We start from the raw sequence: 21,010 nt of genomic DNA, 5'->3' as shown, positions 1-21,010 counted from the left end.
TTGATATCACTTTACGTGCTTTGCCTAATAAAAAATCTCAACTAACTCTTTTCGGAGAGTCAGGGAATTCTCGCTCTCTTGTGCTGCCTCCCTTATACCCAGGCATAAGCTCCAATGAAGATTTGTCTGGGAAAACTCTTTTAGCTTCATGTTAATTTCTGTTGCATTGAGAGCCCAAGAACCCCTGGTAACAGCAGGCAGGTAGTGGAACCGGGTTGTCAAAAGAGAGATTTTAACTTTTTTTGACGCGCTTGTATCAGCAGTTTTTTTTGTTTTGTTTTATTTTTTTGGTTTTTTTTGAGACTGAGTCTTGCACTCTAGCCCAGGCTGGAGTACAGTGGCACCATCTCTGCTCACTGCAAGCTCCGCCTCCCCGGTTCACGCCATTCTCCTGCCTCAGCCTCCCGAGTAGCTGGGACTACAGGTGCCCGCCACCGCGCCGGCTAATTTTTTGTGTTTTTAGTAGAGACGGGGTTTCACAGTGTTAGCCAGGATGGTCTCGATCTCATGACCTCGTGATCCGCCCGTCTCGGCCTCCCAAAGTGCTGGGATTACAGGCGTGAGCCACCGCGCCCGGCCTTTATTTTTATTTTTATTTTTATTTTTATTTATTTATTTATTTATTTTTTTTGAGATGGAGTATCGCTCTGTCGCCCAGGCTGGAGTGCAGTGGCGCAATCTCGGCCTCCCAGGTTCATGCCATTCTCCTGCCTCAGCCTCCTAAGTAGCTGGGACCACAGGTGCCCGCGACCACGCCCGGCTAATTTTTTTGTATTTTTAGTAGAGACGGGGTTTCACCATGTTTGCCAGGATGGTCTCGATCTCCCGACTTAGTGATCCGCTCTCCTCGGCCTCCCAAAGTGCTGGGATTACAGGTGTGAGCCACCGCGTCTGGCCTAATTTTTTATTTTTAGTAGAGACAGGGGTTTCACCATGTTGGCCAGGATGATCTCGATCTCCTGACCTCTTGATCCTCCCGTCTCGGCCTCCCAAAGTGCTGGGATTACAGGCGTGAGCCACAGTGCCCGGCCTTGTTTTCTAAATATATAAAGTCAGAAATAAACCCAAGTGGCCGGGCGCGGTGGCTCAAACCTGTAATCCCAGCACTTTGGGAGGCCGAGGCGGGCGGATCACGAGGTCAGGAGATCGAGACCATCCTGGCTAACACAATGAAACCCCGTCTCCACTAAAAAAAAAAAATACAAAAAAATTAGCCGGGCGTGGTGGCGGCGCCTGTAGTCCCAGCTACTCGGGAGGCTGAGGCAGGAGAATGGCGGGAACCCGGGAGGCGGAGCTTGCAGTGAGGGGAGATCGCGCCACTGCACTCCAGCCTGGGCGACAGAGCGAGACTCCGCCTCAAAAAAAAAAAAAAAAAAAGAAACCCAAGTAACGAGCATATATATATATATATATAAAATAACGAGCATATATATAACGAGCATATATATATATATATATATATATATTTGAGACGGACTCTCGCTCTGTCACCAGGCTGGAGTGCAATGGTACGATCTCGGCTCACTGTAACCTCCGCCCCCTGGGTTTAAGTGATTCTCCTGCCTCAGTCTTCCGAGCAGCTTCCACTACCAGCGCGCACCACCACGCCAGCTAATTTTTGTACTTTTAGTAGAGACGGGGTTTCCCCCTGTTGGCCAGGATGGTCTTGATTTCTAGACCTCGTGATCCGCCCGCCTCGGCCTCCTAAAGTGCTGGGATTACAGGCGTGAGCCACCGTGCCCGGCCCTAACGAGCATATATTAATGTTGTAATTATATGTGTGTGTATATGTGTGTGTGGTTTTGTTTTCTATATGAAGTCAAAAGAGAGTGTATGTGTGTGTGTGGTTTTGTTTGTTTTCTAAATATATAGTCAGAAATAAACCCAGGTAACCCAGCCGCCTGGGAAAGGTGGTATCTGGCCCGCCCCATTCCAGCCTGAACTCCGCCCACCGCGATCCGGAAGCCCCGCGCTCAGCGGGTTGCTGGAAAAACTCGGAGCTGAACACCCGGCCGGACGCTGGCCGCTGAGCTCGGGAGCCTGCGCAGAAGGCGTCGGAGGCGCATGCTCTGTAGCGGTCTCTGCAGCCAGCATTGGCGCCCGCGCGGGCCTTTGAGCCCCGCCCGCAGAGCCCCTCCCGCAAAGCCCCACCCGGGTGCGCGGGCATGGCGGCCAGCCTGTGGATGGGCGACGTGAGTGAGGGTAGTAGTCCCGGGTCTGAGGACGAGGAAGCATCTGGGTTTCGCGAAGGAGGAAGTGTCTGAGGAGGAGGGGACTTGGGATCCCAAAAAGGGGAGACGTGTGACCGGGTTCTTTTTGGTGACACAGAAGCGGATTCCAGCATCTAAGTGAAAAAGCTGAGTCCGTGAGGCTAGGGGTCCTGGGGCCCCACCTGGGTTCGTGGGAGGGAAAGGTGGTGCTTTGGGGACATAGAATGGGACGAATCCAAGGACTGAGGCGCGCTGTTTTAGGACCGAAGGAGTGGGGTTTCTAGGTCCAAGGGGAGGCTCCCTAAAGGGGGGCAAGCTTGAACCAAAGGAGCTGGGGTTTCGGGCCGCTCAGCGGAGGCGAACCTCGCCGCTCGCTCCCCCAGCGGCGCGTAGCCAGCCCTGGGCTGACGGAGAGGGGCTCTGGAACCCGGAGTGGGAAGCCCGGCTGCCAGCCTGAGCCGCTGCGCTCTTGTTTTTACGCAGCTGGAACCCTACATGGATGAGAACTTCATCTCCAGAGCTTTTGCCACCATGGGGGAGACGGTAATGAGCGTCAAAATTATCCGAAACCGCCTCACTGGGTAAGTCTCATCTCAGGTCTCTCTTAATACATCTCGTTGCAGCTGTCATGTACGAGAATGTAAACATTGTAGTCATGGCTTCTCACTACCCCTAGTGATAGTCACTGTAAAATTATAACGGCTAACATTTTGAGGTCCTAATGAGTGGAAGAATAGCATGTAGCTTAAGGGCAGGACTTGCCAGGCGTGGTGGGTCACACCGTAATCCCAGCACTTTGGGAGGCCGAGGTCAGGAGTTTGAGACCACCCTGGGCAACATGGTGAAACCCCATCTGGGGAGTGGATACTTTGGCAAGATGGCGGGGAGCGGCGTCCGCCAAGCTGCCTCTACCGCCAGCACCTTTGTGAAGCCCATTTTCAGTCGGGACATGAACGAGGCCAAGCGGAGGGTGCGCGAGCTCTGCCGCGCCTGGTATCGGGAGGTGCCGAACACTGTACACCAATTCCAGCTGGACATCACTGTCAAAATGGGACGGGATAAAGTCCGAGAAATGTTTATGAAGACCCCAGGGTGGTTGATCTTCTGGTCATTAAGGGAAAGATGGAACTGGAAGAAACAAAGTATGGAAGCAGCGGACACATGTTATGCGGTTCTTCCATGAAACAGAAGCGCCAAGGCTGAAGGATTTCCTATCCAAGTTCTCTGTTGGCCATGACCCATGAAGTCACTCAGTGGAAAGGTGCATGTTGATATTATTTTAGAGCACAAATAAACTCACTATACGATGGTCAAAAAAAAAAAAAAAAAGAAACCCCGTCTCTACTAAAAATACAAAAATTAGCTGGGTATGTTGGCAGGCACCTGTAATCCCAGCTACTGGGGAGGCTGAGGCATGAGAATCACTTTTTTTTTTTTTTTTTAAATTTATTTATTATTATTATACTTTAAGTTGTAGGGTACATGTGCATAACGTGCAGGTTTGTTACATATGTATACTTGTGCCATGTTGCTGTGCTGCACCCATCAACTCGTCATTTACATCAGGTATAACTCCCAATGCAATCCCTCCCCCCGAGAATCGCTTGAACAACGGAGGCGGAGGTTGCAGTGAGCCGAGATTGTGCCACTGTACTCCAGCCTGGGCAAGAAGAGGAAAACTCTGTCTCAAAAAAAAAAAAACAAAAAACAAAAGGCAGGACTCAAGCGAGACTGGGTTTTAAAACTATTTCTACTCTATGATCTTGGGTAAGTTACTTAACTGCTCTGTCTCCTTCGCTTTGAGTATAAAAATGGAAATAATAATAGCACGTATCTCCTAGAGTTATGGTGAGGATTAAATGAGTTAATTCACATTCATCATTAGGACAGTGTCTGGCATATAGCATATGCTCAGTAAGTATAGTCAGATTACTATCTGCTGAGTAATAAGCACTTTACATTTATTATCTTCTTAAAACCTCAGACACTTCTGAGGTAAGTAAGTACTATTATGAAGAGGCTTAATTAAGAGTTACAATAAAGCCTGGCGCGGTGGCTTACACCTGTAATCCCAGCACTTTGGGAAGCCGAGGCAGGCAGATCACGAGGTCAGGAGATGGAGACCATCTTGGCTAACACGGTGAAATCCCGTCTCTCTACTAAAAATACAAAAAGCTGCCGGGCGCGGTGGCTCACGCCTATAATCCCAGCACTTTGGGAGGCCGAGGCGGGCGGATCACAAGGTCAGGAGATCGAGACCATCCTGGCTAGCTAACACGGTGAAACCCCGTCTTTACTAAAAATACAAAAAATTAGCCGGGCGTGGTGGTGCGCGCCTGTAGTCCCAGCTACTCGGAGGCTGAGGCAGGAGAATGGTGTGAACCCGGGAGACGGAGCTTGCAGTGAGCCGAGATCGGGCCACTGTACTCCAGCCTAGGCGACAGAGCAAGACTCCGTCTCAAAAAAAAAAAAAAAGGCCGGGCGCGGTGGCTCAAGCCTGTAATCCCAGCACTTTGGGAGGCCGAGACGGGCGGATCACGAGGTCAGGAGATCGAGACCATCCTGGCTAACACGGTGAAACCCCGTCTCTACTAAAAAAATACAAAAAACTAGCCGGGCGCGGTGGCGGGCGCCTGTAGTCCCAGCTACTCGGGAGGCTGAGGCAGGAGAATGGCGTGAACCCGGGAGGCGGAGCTTACAGTGAGTTGAGATCCGGCCACTGCACTCCAGCCTGGGCGACAGAGCGGGACTCCGTCTCAAAAAAAAAAAAAAAAAAAAAACGAAAAGCCAGAAGTGGTGGCGGGTGCCTATAATCCCAGCTACTTGGGAGGCTGAGTCAGGAGAATCACTTGAACCCGGGAGGCGGAGCTTGTAGTGAACTGAGATTGCACCACTGCACTCCAGCCTGGGTGACAGAGCAAGACTCCGTCCCCCCCCCAAAAAAAAAAATTATAATAAATAACAAATCAGGACTTGAATTTGAGTCTATCCTGAAAGCTCATGAGGGCCCTTAACTCTTATGCTATTCATTTAAAAAATTGTGGAGGCCAGGCGGGGTGCCTCACACCTGTAATCCCAGCAGTCTGGGAGGCAAGGAGGGCAGATCACCTGAAGTCAGAGTTCGAGACCAGCCTGACCAACATGGAGAAACCCCATCTCTACTAAAAATACAAAAATTAGCCGGGTGTGGTGGTGCATGCCTGTAATCCCAGCTACTTGGGAGGCTGAGGCAGGAGAATCGCTTGAACCTGGGAGGCGGAGGTTGCAGTGAACTGAGATTGCGCCATTGCACTCCAGTCTGGGCAATAAGAGCGAAACTCCATCTCAAAAAAAAAAAAAATTGTTTGCAGAGATACTACTATGTGCTACTGTTCTAGATTCCTGGCTGAAATAATCCAGATATAGCCCCTGCTCATGGAGTTTACTACATTCTAGTGGGGAATGAGACAATAAATAAGTAAACAAAACCAAATACACAATATTTTCAGATAGTGGTGCTCTATTGCCTCCATTTTCTTCTTTCTCTTTGAGGTCTTAGTTTTCCTTAGGGAATTATCCATTTGCTAGTGTTTATCGAGCAGCCACTCTTTTCTAGGTACTCTACTACAGGTGGCCTGCTAAAACATCAAATGGTTTAAAAGTAGAGATGAGACATTTGAAAGATACTTTGTAAGACATTTGAAAGATATCTTTCAATGTAAGAAAGAATGTAAGACATTCTTTCAATGTAAGAAAGATATTCTTACATTGTAAGACATATCTTAAATGTAAGACATATCTTTGAATGTAAGAAAGATATTCTTTCAATGTAAGAAATACTTTGTAAGACATTTGAAAGACATTTGAAAGATATCTATTACCTAGGAAAAGATTTTTCTGACTGGTAAATCATGCCCACCTAAATATTTCTCTTCTTGCTCTTCTAAGCAGAAAACCCCAGATAATTAGCTACTGGTATGAAAATTCATTCTGTAATACTTTCTTTACTATTATTATTATTATTATTATTTTTGTTGTTGTTGTTGTTGTTGAGACGGAGTCTCGCTCTGTCACCCAGGCTGGAGTGCAGTGGCTGGATCTCAGCTCACTGCAAGCTCCGCCTCCCGGGTTTACGCCATTCTCCTGCCTCAGCCTCCCAAGTAGCTGGGACTACAGGTGCCCGCCACCTTGCCCGGCTAGTTTTTTGTATTTTTTTTTAGTAGAGACGGGGTTTCACTGTGTTCACCAGGATGGTCTCGATCTCCTGACCTCGTGATCCGCCCGTCTCGGCCTCCCAAAGTGCTGGAATTACAGGCTTGAGCCACCGCACCCGGCCTTATTATTATTATTTTTTATTATACTTTAAGTTCTAGGGTACATGTGCACAACGTGCAGGTTTGTTACACATGTATACTTGTGCCATGTTGGTGTGCTGCGCTCATCAACTCGTCAGCACCCATCAACTCATCATTTAACATCAGGTATAACTCCCAATTCCATCCCTCCCTCCTCCCCCTCTGTAACACTTTCTACTTTTTAAAACACTGGCATAGGCTGGGCACAGTGGCTCATACCTGTAATCCCAGCACTTTGGGAGGCTGAAGCGGGCAGATCACTTGAGGTCAGAAATTTGAGACCAGCCTGGACAACATGGTGAAATCCCGTCTCTACTAAAAGAAATACAAAAATTAGCCAGGTGTGGTGACACACACCTATTGTTCCAGCTACTTGGGAGGCTGAGGCAGGAGAATCGTTTGAACCCAGGAGGCGGAGGTTGCAGTGAGCTGAGATCGTGCCACTGCGCTCTAGCCTGGGTGACAGAAGGAGACTTTGTCACAAAAATAAATAAATAAATAAAACACTGGCATAGATTCTCACATTTTAATCTTTTTTTTTTTTTCTGAGGTGTAGTCTCGCTCTGTCGCCCAGGCTGGAGTGCAGTGGCACAATCTTGGCTCACTGCCACCTCCACCTCCTGGGTTCAAGCCATTTTCCTGTCTGAGACTGTCCAGTAGCTGGGAATTACAAGTGCCTGCCACCACGCCTGGCTCTTTTTTTTTTTGAGACGGAGTCTTGCTGTGTCGCCCAGGCAGGAGTGCAGTGGTGCGATCTCAGCTCTCTGCAACCTCTGCCTCCCAGGTTGAAGTAATTCTCCTGCCTCAGCCTCCTGAGTACCTGGGACTGCAGGCATGTGCCACCACATCTAGCTAATTTTTTGTATTTTTAGTAGAGATGGGGTTTCACTGTGTTAGCCAGGATGGTCTCAATCTCCTGATCTCCGCCCGCCTCGGCCTCCCAAAGTGCTGGGATTACAGGCATGAGCCACTGCGCCCGGCCTAATTTTTTCTATTTTTGGTGTAGACGGGGTTTCACCATGTTGGTCAGGCTAGCCTTGAACTCCTAACCTCAGTTGATCTGTCCGCCTTGGCCTCCCAAATTGCTGAATTACAGGCATGAGCCAGTGGGACCAGCCTTACTCTATTGAAATAAGATTTAGAACTCTCGTTTCTTACATGTTTCTTTTTTGTTTTTTGTTTTTACTTTGAGATGGAGTTTTGCTCTTGTCACCCAGGCTATATTATATATTATTTTTTCTTCGGTCTTTTCTCCTTTTCTCTAATCTTGATGTTTTGTTTTGAGACAGTCTTGCTCTGTCACCAGGCTGGAGTGCAGTGGCGTAATCTCAGCTCACTGTAATCTCCACCTCTCGAGTTCAAGCTATTCTCCTGCCTCAGCCTCCTGAGTAGCTAGGACTACAGGCACGCGCCACCACGCCCAGCTCATTTTTGTGTTTTTAGTAGAGATGGGGTTTCACAGTGTTGGCCAAGATAGTCTTGATCTCTTGACCTTGTGATCCACCCACCTTGGCCTCCCAAAGTACTGGGATTACAGGCGTGAGCCACTGCACCTGGCCAACACCCACCTAATTTTTGCCTTTTTTTTTTTCTTTTGAGACGAGTCTCGCTCTATTGCCCAGGCTGGAGTGTAGTGGCTCACTGCAACCTCCGCCTCCCCAAATTCAAGCAGTTCTCCTGCCTCAGCCTCCCACGTAGCTGGGATTACAGGCACGCGCCACTATGCCTGGCTAATTTATTTATTTATTTATTTATTTATTTTTTTTTTTTTTTAGGGAGACGGGGTTTCACCATGTTGGTCAGAACTCCTGACCTCGTGATCCACCCGCCTTGGCCTCCCAAAGTGTTGGAATTACACGCATGAGCCACCGCGCCAGGCCTGCCTGGTTAATTCATTTATTTATTTATTTTTTGAGACGAAGTCTTGCTTTGTCGCCAGACTGGAGTGCAGTGGCGTGATCTCGGCTCACTGCAATCTCTGCCTCCGGGTTCAAGTGATTCTTGTGCCTCAGCCTCCTGAGTAGCTGGGATTACAGGCACACACCATCACACCCAGATAATTTTTGTATTTTTTTTGTTTTTGAGACGCAGTCTCGCTGTGTCACCCAGGCTGGAGTGCAGTGGTGCGATCTCGGCTCACTGCAACCTCCACCTCCCGGGTTCAAGCAGTTCTCCTGCCTCAGGCTCCCGAGTAGCTGGGACTACAGCACACAGCACCATCCCTGACTAACTTTTTTTTTGTATTTTTAGTAGAGATGGGGTTTCACCGTGTTGCCCAGGTTGGTCTCAAACTCCTAAACTCAGTCAATCCGCCCGCCTCCGCCTCCCAAAGTGCTGGGATTGTAGGTGTGAGCCACCGAGCCTGGCCAATTTTTGTATTTTCAGTAGAGGGGGGGGTTTCACCATGTTAGCCAGGATAGTCTCGATCTTCTGACCTTGTGATCTGCCCGCCTCAGCCTCCCAAAGTGCTGGGATTACAGGTGTGAGCCACTGCGCCCGGCCTGACCTTGTCTCTTAAATAAATAGTCAGACTGTCCTGAATTCAGTTCTATACTTTGGCGCATACCAGCTATGTGATTTGGTTTTCTTTTGTTTGTTTGTTTTGTTTTGTTTTTACAAGGTTTCACTTTGTCGCCCAGGCTGGAGTGCGGTTGCGTGAACAAGGCTAACCACAGCCTCAACCTTCTGGGCTCAGGCAATTCTCCTGCCTCACCCATCCAAGTAGCTGGGACTACAGGTGCACTCCACCCATACCCAGCTAATTTTTGTATTTTTTGTAGAGGTGGTGTTTTCCCATCTTGCCCAGGCTCATCTTTTTATTGGTGATAGCTTTATAGGGTGATGTTAAGAAAAATTTGACATTTTTCAGTATAAATCTCTTTGGTTGTCATATTCTCTTACTTATGTCTCTTAGTGACTCTTTCAAAAATAGAATGCTCAGAATCTCACAGACACCCCCTGGTTAGGTACAGCCTATTGGGTTTTTTTGAGACTCTGTCTTTAAAAAAAAACAAAGATAAAAGAAAAAACAAACATATTTATCTATATTTGCTAGATAATGTCTTTCTTTTTTTTTTTATTTGGAGACAGAGTCTCGCTCTGGCTGGAGTGCAGTGCAGTGGTGCGATCTTGGCTCACTGCAAGCTCCGCCTCCTGGGTTCACACCATTCTCCTGCCTTAGGCTCCCGAGTAGCTGGGACTACAGGCGCCCACCACCACACCTGGCTAATTTTTTTGTGTGTATTTTTCAGTACTGATGGTGTTTCACCATGTTAGCCAGGATGGTCTTGATCTCCTGACCTTGTGATCCGCCTGCCTCAGCCTTCCAAAGTGCTGGGATTACAGGCATGAGCCACCGCGCCTGCCTGATTATTCCTTTTCCTGAGCCATATGAAAGTTAATTGTAGGCTGGACATGGTGGCTCACGCCTACAATTCCAGTGCTTTGGGAGGCCGAGGTGTGTGGATCACCTGAGGTCAGGAATTCAAGACCAGCCTGGCCAACATGGTGAAACCCCATCTCTACTGAAAATCCAAAAATTAGCCAGGCATGGTGGTGGGCGCCTATAGTCCCAGCTACTCAGGAGGCTGAGGGAGGAGGATCCCCTGCACCCAGGAGATGGGGGTTGCAGTGAGCCAATATTGTGCCCCTACACTCCAGCCTGGGCAATAGAGCGCATTGTGTCCCTTCACTGCTAAGTATCTCCGCGATCTTGCCAGAAACTGGATATTTTCTTATGTAACCACAATGCTTATATTACACTAACAAAATTATCAGTGATTCTCTAATAGCATATAATAGCAAGTCTACATTTAAATTTTTATAATTGTCCCTACAATATTTTTTTAGTGAATTATAATTCAATCCAGGAACCTGCATTGCATTTAGTTTTTCTGAGTCTCTTTTAATGTACAAAAGCCAACCTCTTTCTTTCCTCATACTGTTTAGCTTTTTAAGGAGGTAAGACTAGTTGTCTTTATAAGATGCTACATCCCGAGGCCGAGTGTGGTGTCTCACGCCTGTAATCCCAGAACTGGGAGGCCGAGGTGGGTGGATCACCTGAGGTCGGGAGTTCAATACCAGCCTGACCAACATGGAGAAACCCCATCTCTACTAAAAATACAAAATTAGCTGGGCATGGTGGCGCATGCCTGTAATCCCAGCTACTCGGGAGGCTGAGGCAGGAGAATCACTTGAACCTGGGAGGTAGAGACAGGAGAATCTCTTGAACCCAGGAGTCAGAGGTTACGGTGAGTCAAGATTGCGTCATTGCACTCCAGCCTGGGCAACAAGAGCAAAACTCGGTCTCAGGAAGAAAAAAAAAAAAAATCATACTTTCTGGATTCATTTGTTTACTTGTGGTGTTTTGCATTGTCTGTCCCTAAAATTTCCTGGAAACTGGTTATTAGATCTAAAGGCTTGATGGGATTGCATAATACAGTTTTGGCAAGAGTATTCACACATGATAAAATGCATAAATAAATGTTTACTAAATGAGTCTGGGGCCAGGTGCCTTTGCTCACACCTGTAATCCCAGCACTTTGGGAGGCCGAACTGGGTGGATCCCCTGAGGTCAGGAGTTCAAGATCAGCCTGGCCAACGTGACAAAATCCCATCTCTACTAAAAATACAAAAATTAGCCAGGCATGGTGGTGGGTACCTGTAATTCCAAGTATTCATGAGGATAATTGCTTGAACCTGAGAGGCTGAGGTTATGGTGAGCTGAGATTGAGCTGATATCTGTCTCATAAATAAATAAATAAAGATGAATGAATCTTGGACTGGCCCAGATGGGCAATCCTTATATTCACGTTTGTAAATTAGGTCTGAGCTGGGGTATGGCAGGGAACAAAAACAGTGTTGACTCAGATTAGAAAACCGTTTCTTTCTCCCTTCAAGGCTAAGACCCATCTTGAGCCTGTTTTTTTTTTTTTTTTTTTTTAAGTCGCAAACTAGCCTGTTGCTCAGGCTGGAGCAATGTGGCATGATCTCAGCTCACTGCAACCTCCACCTCCAGGGTTACAGCAATTCTCCTGCCTCAGCCTCCTGCGTAAACTGGGACTACAGGTGTGTGCCACCATGCCCAGCTAATTTTTGTATTTTTAGCAGAGATGGGGTTTCAGCATGTTGGCCAGGCTGGTCTTGAACTCCCGACCTTGAGTGATCCGCCTGCCTCAGCCTCCCAAACTGTTGGGATTATAGGTGTGAGCCATTGCACCTGGCCTCATCTTGAGCCATTTTATCTTTAACCATTTTCTTTCTCTGTTTGCTTTTTTCCCAGGATCCCAGCTGGCTACTGCTTTGTAGAATTCGCAGATTTGGCCACTGCTGAGAAGTGTTTGCATAAAATTAATGGGAAACCCCTTCCAGGAGCCACACCTGTAAGGACATTTAGATAATGATGATGTTGCCATTATTATTGTCATTGCTTACTACCATCTATTGAATCTCTACTGTATACTGTTTTTATATAATCCTGTAACAACCCTGTACAGTAGGCATTGTTATCTTTATAGGCCCAGGAAACTGAAGCTCAGGGAATTGAAATAACTTGCCCAAGGCAACACAGGTAGTAAATGGCAGAGCCAGGATTCAGACTGAAGATTGGTTGCCTCCCAAATCCATGCCTTTCCATTCTGCATCGCTGCCTCCCATAACAGAAGACTTGAAACTATAGATCTCTTGCCTGATTGAGAAACTAGGATAGGCTGGCAGCAGCAAGGACACATTTCAAGAGAGTTGCATTCTGCTCTTCCCACAGTTACTTAGCTTACAGCTGCACCAGCTGGCACACCTGGGCTCATAGAACCATGGAGCTGGCAGTGCCCTTAGCGGTCATCCGTGCAACCCCCTCATTTTATACAGGAGAAAAAGCTGAGGCTTAGAGAGGGGGAGATGTTTTGGCCAAGGTAATTTATTTCAGTTTTTTTCAAATATTGTTCAACTCTTGAAACACCTTTCTCTGTTTTAGTTTGTTTGTTTTTAAACTTCCAGGCGAAACGTTTTAAACTGAACTATGCCACTTATGGGAAACAACCAGATAACAGGTAGGTACAAAGTCATGTCTAGACAGACATAACATGTGTCACTGTGCCCATCACTGCCATATAGGAGGAGGGGAGCCGGTTTGGCTGCACTTGGTCCCCTCCTGAAGGACAACGCCCTTCTCCCTTCCTCGCTGGTGGACCTTCCTGGTGTGCTTCATGCAAGGCCCTGGCTTTTCTGTATTTGGTCCCTACCCCTGGCTTCCCACCCTGCTACTACTCACAGTATTGAAGTTTTATTCAATAAGAATTGCCCTGTTAACCAGGTTCAGTGGCTCATACCTGTAATCCCAGCACTTTGGGAGGCCAAAACAGGCTGAGTGCCTGAGCCTAGGAGTTCAAGAATAGCCTGGGCAATGTGGCAAAACCCCGTCTCTACAAGAAAATACAAAAATTAGCTGAGCATGGTGGCATGCACCTGTAGTCCCAGCTACTCAGGAGGCTGAGGCAGGAGGATCACCTGAGCCCAAAGAGGGCTACAATGATCAAGGCTACCATGAGCCATGATCGTGCCACTGCACTCCAGCCTGGGCAACAGAGTGAGAACCTGTCTCAAAAAAGAAACCCAATGAATTGACCTGTTATAGCAACATAAATTGATTGGAATTTCAGGTTGCCATTTGAAAGCATTAAAACTGTACCAAAAGCTTAAAAAACATTTAGATGCATTAACCCTATAATTCAACTTTTCAGGGTTTATTCATGGATGTGTGCAAAGATTAGCCTCAGATGTGTTCATTGAAGTATTGCATATAATGACTAAAGTTGGGGAAAACCCAAATAACCTAATAGTAGGGAAGTGATTAAATTATGGTCATTAGTTAGGATGCTGTATATCCACTAACAAGTTATATTGCAGTATACTGACATGTCAAGATGTTGGCAATATGTTGAAAGTGAAAAAAAATACTAGAAACAAAATACGATGGATCGTACTTATGAACATTTTAGAAGAAAAGCCATAAGAAAAGAAGATAAAAGTATACATATCAAAGCATTTATCGTGAGCGCCTTCAAGTGGTTGGGTTATAGCAATTTTGTTTTTCTTTGTGCTTTTGTGTATTCTTTTTTTTTTTTTGAGACAGAGTCTTGCTCTGTTGCCCAGGCTGGAGTGCAGTGGCGTGACGTCCGCTCACTACAAGCTCCGCTCCCCCTGCCCCGGGTTCATGCCATTCTCCTGCCTCAGCCTCCCAAGTAGCTGGGACCACAGGTGCCCGCCACCACGCCCGGCTAATTTTTTTGTATTTTTAATAGAGACAGGGTTTCACCATGTTTGCCAGGATGGTCTCGATCTCCTGACTTAGTGATCCACCCATCTCGGCCTCCCAAAGTGCTGGGATTACAGGCGTAAGCCACTGCGCCCGGCCTTTTTTTTTTTTTTTTTTGAGACGGAGTCTTGCTCTGTGGCCCAGGCTGGAGTGCAGTGGCGCTTTCTCAGCTCACTGCAAGCTCCGCCTCCCGGGTTCACGCCATTCTCCTGCCTCAGCCTCCCGAGTAGCTGGGACCACAGGCGCCCGCCACCATGCCCGGCTAAATTTTTTGTATTTTTAGTAGAGACGGGGTTTCACCGTGTTAGCCAGGATGGTCTCAATCTCCTGACCTTGTGATCCGCCCGCCTCGGCCTCCCAAAGTGCTGGGATTACAGGCGTGAGCCATTGCGCCTGGCCTGTTCTTTTGTGTGTTCTTTTTTTTTTTTCTGAGATGGAGTCTCACTCTGTCGCCCAGGCTGGAGTGCAGTGGCACAATCTTGGCTCACTGCAACCTCTGCCGCCCAGGTTCAAGCAATTCTCCTGCCTCAGCCTCCCGAGTAACTGGGATTACAGGCGCCTGCCACTGCGCCCAGCTAATTTTTGTATTTTTAGTAGAGACGGGGTTTCACCATCTTGGCCAGGCTGGTTTTGAACTCCTGACCTTGTGATCCACCTGCCTTGGTCTCCCAAAGTGCTGGGATTACAGGCATGAGCTGCCGCGCCCGGCCTTGTGTATTCTTATTGTATAAGGAATATGTATCATACTTGAAATAAGATAATTGAAATAAGATAATAACAAAGGTCGGCTGGACACGGTGGCTGCACTCACGTAATACTTGAAGTCAGACAAGTTCTGTGGAGTGGGTGAGGGATTTGGGGCAGGGACTATTTCTATAACTCTTCTGCCAGAACTGCTCTAATGAAACGAAGTAGGGCCTGATTCAGTAGACGCATCAAATGTGTTCCTTAACGGGCCTGGGAGAGGTTTACCTGGAATATGCAACAGAGCTCTTCAGAGCAGGGGTTTTGGTCTTTGCCTCTGAATCTTCTCGTTCTTTCTCCTCAGCCCTGAGTATTCCCTCTTTGTGGGGGACCTGACCCCAGACGTGGATGATGGCATGCTGTATGAATTCTTCGTCAAAGTCTACCCCTCCTGTCGGGGAGGCAAGGTGGTTTTGGACCAGACAGGCGTGTCTAAGTAAGGCCTTACCTGTTACTGATGCTTAACTGTGTTAGTTTCAGCATTTCTCTCCTGAGTGGAGATGTTTTAGAAAGGCCATGCAGCACGGCGGTTAAGACCACAAGCTTTGGAGCCAAACTGCCTGGTTCGAATCCCATTTCCAATACTGGTGAGGGAGAATGCCAGTATGGTAGAATTGAGGCTCCATGACCCTTACAGTCCCATCTGTAAAATGGAACTGATTAATAATAGCTGCTGGTAGGGTTGATGTAAGGATTAAAGGATATAATATAAATAAGTCAACATTTGAAATGCTTTATAGGTGTTTGCTGTTTTGCTTGTTATTGTTACTGAGCCTTTCAGTGTAGTTAGAAGTGTTCCACGGCCAGGCGCGGTGGCTCAAACCTGTAATCCCAGCACTTTGGGAGGCCGAAACGGGCGGATCATGAGGTTAGGAGATCGAGACCATCCTGGCTAACACAGTGAAACCCCGTCTCTACTAAAAAAATACAAAAAAACTAGCCGGGCGAGGTGGCGGGCGCCTGTAGTCCCAGCTACTCGGGAGGCTGAGGCAGGAGAATGGCGTGAACCCGGGAGGCGGAGCTTGCAGTGAGCCGAGATCGTGCCACTGCACTCCAGCCTGGGCGACAGCCGAGACTCCGTCTCACAAAAAAAAAAAAAAAAAAAAGAAGTGTTCCACTTCAGGCTGGGCGTGGTGGCTCATGCCTGTAATCCCAACACTTTGAGAGGCTGAGGTGGGCGGATTGCGTGAGCTTAGGAGTTTGAGACCAGCCCGGGCAACACAGTGAAATGCCGTCTCTATTAAAATACAAAAAATTAGCCAGGTGTAGTGGTGTGCACCTGTAGTCCCAGCTAGTTGGGAGGCTGAGGTAGGATAATTGCTTGAACCTGAAAGGCAGAGGTTACAATGAGCCAAGATTATGCCTCTGCACTCCAGCCTGGGCGACAGAGCGAGTCTCAGTCTCCATAAAAAAAAAAAAAAAAAAAAAAAGTTGGCCTGGCGCAGTGGCTCACGCCTATAATCCCAGCACTTTGGGAGGCTGAAGTGGATGGATCACCTGAGGTCAGAAGTTTGAAACCAACCTGGCTAACATGGCAAAACCCCATCTCTACTAAAAAAATACAAAAGTTAGCCGGGCGTGGTGGCACGCGCCTGTAGTCCCAGCTACTTGGGAGGCTAAGGCAGAATTGCTTGAATCCAGGAGGCAGAGGTTGCAGTGAGCTGAGATCACGCAGCTGTGCTCCAGCCTGGGTAACAGCGAGACTCCCTCTCAAAAGAAGAAAAAAATGGAAATAGAAAAACCTCAAGAAAGGCTCATTCTTGATCAGTATGGTAGTTACATGTTCAGGCTTTGACAGTCCAACAGGTGTGGCTTGAATCATGCTTCTGCTATGACTTTGGGCAAGCTGTTAAATCTCCCTGAATTGGTTACCTCTTCAGTAAATGTGGATACCACTTTCGTGGAATTGTTAAGACAGTTTGATGAGATCACCCTGAGAAAATGCTCAGCACAGGTTGGGCGCGGTGGCTCATGCCTGTAATCCCAACACTTTGGGAGACCAAGGTGGGCAGATCACCTGAGGTCAGGAGTTCAAGACCAGCCTGGCCAACATAGTGAAATCCTATCTCTACTTTAAAAGAAATACAGGCCGGGTATGGTGGCTCACGCCTGTAATCTCAGCACTTTGAGAGGCCGAGGCAGGAGGATCACAAGGTCAGAAGATTGAGACCATCCTGGCTAACACGGTGAAACCCTGTCTCTACAAAAAAAATTACAAAAAATCAACTGGGCTTGGTGGCGGGTGCCTGTAGTCCTAGCTACTCGGGAGGCTGAGGCAGGAGAATGGTGTGAACCCAGGAGGAGGAGCTTTCAGTGAGCCCAGATGCGTCACTGCACTCCAGCCTGGGCGATAGAGTGAGACTCCATCTCAAAAAAAAAAAAAAAAAAATTAGCTGGGCTTGGTGGCAGGTGCCTGTAACCCCAGCTACTAGGGAGGCTGAGGCAGGAGAATTGGTTGAATCCAGGAGGCAGAGGTTGCAGTGAGCCGAGATCACGCTTTTGCACTTCAGCCTGGATGGAGTTTTGAAACATGAGCAAAACTCCATCTCAAAAAAAAAAAAAAAAAAGAAAATGCTCAGCACAGTGCTAGGACAATAAATATTTATTAAATGTTAGCTTGCAGTAATTTATCCCGCTGCTAGAATTAGAGCTCAGGAGAGCAGGAACGTTGTCTTTCTGTGACTGCTGCATCCTGTGTCTAGCGCAGTGCCTGGCATACAGGGCAGACTGTAAATATTTGCTGAATTTTCTTCTATTAGCTACTTTCCAGCAGGGTGTCAGGGAAGCTCCTGTTTGGGAATGTTCCCCAGGGGTGAAGGTGTCAAGGAGAATGGTGAACTGAATGTGGGAGTTCCTGTAGATCTTAGAATCGTCTGTACTTGAATCTTGACACTATGTGGACACCTGTTGATGGGACTCTCCTTTCTTCCTCTAGTTTAATGGACTCTCTCTCTCTCTCCTCAGCCTCTTTTCCTTTCTACATTCCTGCCCACCTTCTTACCTTTACTTCTTTTTCATGTGTCCATTGTTAGACTTTCATCACATTTGTGATCTAAATTGTTTATTTTTTTCATGCAGGGGTTATGGTTTTGTGAAATTCACAGATGAACTGGAACAGAAGCGAGCCCTGACGGAGTGCCAGGGAGCAGTGGGACTGGGGGCTAAGCCTGTGCGGCTGAGCGTGGCAATCCCTAAAGCGTGAGTCCTGCAGGGAAGGTAGAGAGACTCTAGACTCCCCGCCAGACACTCCTCTTTTGTTTGCTGAGAATCAAGGCATCCATACGCTGGATGGGAGGCTGAAGGGGGATTCAATTCAAGTCACAAGTACTGAATGCCTGCTGTTTGCCGGGCCGTGGGTGCTGGAGTTGAACTAGCCCCACTCCTGCAGAAACTTACAGTTGGGGATAGAGTATGATTTGGAAAGGCTGATGCATTTAGACATACTGGTGATAGCACTGGAAAAGCTGTTTGGCTGTCCATACCTGATGTCCTTGCTCTTTGCCCAGTAGTCCCACTGTTGGGAACTTATTCATAGAATTAATAATATTTGAGCAAAGGGAAAAAAATCACTTCTGGTTTTAGCCTTATTTATATTAATGAAACTGCAACCCTCTTGTGAGTGTTCCATGCTGTGGGAATGGATAAGAATTAGTATTCCAGACACTCCGCCAGGCGCAGTGGCTCACGCCTGTAACCCCAGCACTTTGGGAGGCTGAGGTGGGCAGATCACTTGAGGTCAGGAGTTCGAGACCAGCCTGGCCAACATGGCAAAACCTCATCTCTACTAAAAATACAAAAATTAGCCGGGCATGGTGGTGCATGCCTGTAGTCCCAACGATTCAGGAGGCTGAGGCAGGAGAATCGCTTGAACCTGGGTGGCGGAGGTTGCAGTGAGCCAAGATGGCATCAGTGCACTCTGGCCTGGGCGACAGAGCAAGACTCCGTCTCAAATAAAAAAGAAAAATATTCCAGACACTCTATAGAACATTATATACTTCACTATCATACCTGTCATGCTAGGTAGAAAATCTTTTTCCCTTACAACTCCGAACTTTTCTCTGAGTAGGATTTTTTGTTTGTTTGTTTTTTCCCTGAGACAGGGCCTCAAAGTCACCCAGGCTGGAGATCATGGTTCACTGCAGCCTCGACCTCCCCAGGCTCAGGTGATCCTCCCATCTCAGACTTCTGATTAGCTGGTACTACAGGTGCACACCACCATGCTTGGCAAATTTTTGTATTTTTTGTAGAGATAGGGTCTTGCTTTGTTGCCCAGGCTGGTCTCGAATTCCTGGGCTCAAGTAATCTGCCCACCTTGGTCTCCCAAAGTGTTGGGATTACAGGTGTAAGCCACTGTGCCCAGCCAGATCTTTTATCCTTTAGCCAAATTAATGATTCTCAATTGGAATGATTTTGCCTCCCAGGGGACATTGACAACATCTGGAGACATTTTTGGTTATCACAACCAAGGATGTACTAATAATGGCACCTAGTGGGTATCGGCCAAGGATGCTGTTAAACATCCTGCAATTCATAGGACAGCCTCCCACCCCTCCATGTCAATAGATCCAGGGCTGAGAAACGCTGAACCAAACTCTACCCTAAGAGTAGTTGAATTAGCTGGGTGTGGTGGCTCACGCCTGTAACCCCAGCACTTTGGGAGGCCAAGGTGGGTGGATCATGAGGTCAGGATATCAAGACCATCCTGGCTAACACAGTGAAACCCCATCTCTACTAAAAATTAAAAAAATTAGCTGGGTGTGGTGGCAGGCACCTGTAGTCCCAGCTACTCAGGAGGCTGAGGCAGGAGAATGGCGTGAACCCGGGAGGCGGAGTTGCAGTGAGCCGAGATCACGCCACTGTACTCCAGCCTGGGTGACAGAGCAAGACTGTCTCAAAAACAAAAAAAAAGAGAAGTTGAACCAATTTTTTTTTTTTTTTTTTGAGGTGGAGTCTTGCTCTGTTGCCCAGGCTGGAGTGCAGTGGCATGATCTCGACTCACTTCAGCTTCCACCTCCTGGGTTCAAGCGATTGTCCTGCCTTAACCTCCCGAGTAGCTGGGACTACAGGCATGTACCACCATGCCCAGCTAATTTTTGTATTTTTAGTAGAGACAGGGTTTCACATGTTGTCCAGGCTGGTCTTGACCTTCTGACCTAAGATGATTTGCCTCCCTCGGCCTCTCAAAGTGCTGGGAATACAGGCCTGAGCCACTGTGTGCAGCCAAATGGCCATGTTTTTTAAAGCAATGATTTAGGGGTTCTTTATGGTTTAACTGTGTTTAAGACATTGAAGATCAGGCTTAGTGACTTCCCCCAAAAATGTTATTTGTTGTAAATTACTATATAAAAACATTAAATTAGCTGTTCTTGGTGTGCTCCTGTAGTCCCAGCTGCTCTGGTGGCTGAAGTGGGAGAATTGATTGAGCCTAGGAGTTCAAGGTTACAGTGAGCTATGATCACTCTACTGTACTCCAGCCCAGGCAACAGAGTGAGACCCTGTCTCTTAAAAAACAAAATAAGGCCGGGCGCGGTGGCTCACGCCTGTAATCCCAGCACTTTGGGAGGCCGAGGCGGGCGGATCACAAGGTCAGGAGATCGAGACCATCCTGGCTAACACTGTGAAACCCCGTCTCTACTAAAAAAATGCAAAAAATTAGCTGGGCGAGGCGGCGGGCGCCTGTAGTCCCAGCTACTCGGGAGGCTGAGGCAGGAGAATGGCGTGAACCCGGGAGGCGGAGCTTGCAGTGAGCCGAGATCGCGCCACTGCACTCCAGCCTGGGCGACTAAGCGAGACTCTGTCTCAAAAAAAAAAAATAATAAAAGGCCAGGTGTGGTGGCTCACGCCTGTAATCCAACACTTTGGGAGGCTGTGGCGGGCGGATCATGAGGGCAGGAGATTGAGACCCATCCTGGCTAACATGGTAAAACCCCATCTCTACTAAAAATACACACAAAAAAATTAGCCGGGCGTGGTGGTGGGCTCCTGTAGTCCCAGCTACTCGGGAGGCTGAGGCAGGAGAATGGCGTGAACCCAGGAGGAGGAGCTTGCAGTGAACCGAGATCACTCCACTGCACTCTAGCCTGGGCGACAGAGTGACACTCCGTCTCAAAAATAAATAAATAAATAAATAAATAAATAATGAAAATAAAAGGAGGAGCGCCGTGGCTCATGCCTGTAATCCCAGCACTTTGGGAGGCTGACTTGGGTGGATCACTTGAGGCCAGGAGTTCAAGACCACCCTGACCAACATGGTGAAATCCCATCTGTACTAAAAGTACGAAAATTAGCTGGGCCTCCCAGGATCAAGCGATTCTCCTGCCTTAGCCTTCCACATCTGTCCATCATTTCTTTTCTTTTTTTTTTTTGAAACAGTTTCACTTTTATTGCGCAGACTGGAGTCCAGTGGCGCA

General features: G+C 47.7%; 1 protein-coding gene, 1 long non-coding RNA gene and 1 pseudogene across 6 annotated transcripts in view; all 3 read left to right on the top strand.

Moving 5' to 3' along the window:
* Nucleotides 1-2,062: 2,062 nt before the first annotated feature.
* TRNAU1AP (tRNA selenocysteine 1 associated protein 1) overlaps nucleotides 2,063-21,010 on the top strand; it is a 28,790-nt gene continuing 9,842 nt past the window's right edge. For 3 of the 5 annotated variants that reach the window (XR_013404850.1, XR_013404851.1, XM_015133057.3), the window contains exons 1-6: nucleotides 2,063-2,192; nucleotides 2,694-2,791; nucleotides 11,826-11,925; nucleotides 12,539-12,591; nucleotides 14,905-15,036; nucleotides 17,679-17,798. Coding sequence is in view for 3 of the 5 variants with exons in the window: in XM_015133057.3 (XP_014988543.1) it covers nucleotides 2,166-2,192; nucleotides 2,694-2,791; nucleotides 11,826-11,925; nucleotides 12,539-12,591; nucleotides 14,905-15,036; nucleotides 17,679-17,798 (530 nt within the window). In the remaining 2 variants the exon portion in view is untranslated. Of the gene's footprint in view, nucleotides 2,203-2,693; nucleotides 2,792-11,825; nucleotides 11,926-12,538; nucleotides 12,592-14,904; nucleotides 15,037-17,678; nucleotides 17,799-21,010 lie in introns of all 5 variants that reach the window. The other 2 variants (XM_028837172.2, XM_015133061.3) reach the window with 2 other exon arrangements.
* LOC100425773 (NADH dehydrogenase [ubiquinone] 1 alpha subcomplex subunit 6 pseudogene) lies at nucleotides 3,069-3,543 on the top strand (annotated as a pseudogene).
* Nucleotides 18,830-20,421, top strand: LOC144334746 (uncharacterized). Its single transcript, XR_013404934.1, has 2 exons — nucleotides 18,830-19,355; nucleotides 19,655-20,421. It is a non-coding gene; the product is annotated as an uncharacterized LOC144334746 (long non-coding RNA).

Source organism: Macaca mulatta, chromosome 1 (genome assembly GCF_049350105.2).
Source record: "Macaca mulatta isolate MMU2019108-1 chromosome 1, T2T-MMU8v2.0, whole genome shotgun sequence".
NCBI classification, from domain to species: Eukaryota; Metazoa; Chordata; class Mammalia; order Primates; family Cercopithecidae; genus Macaca; species Macaca mulatta.
This window is presented reverse-complemented; position numbering and strand designations above follow the sequence as displayed.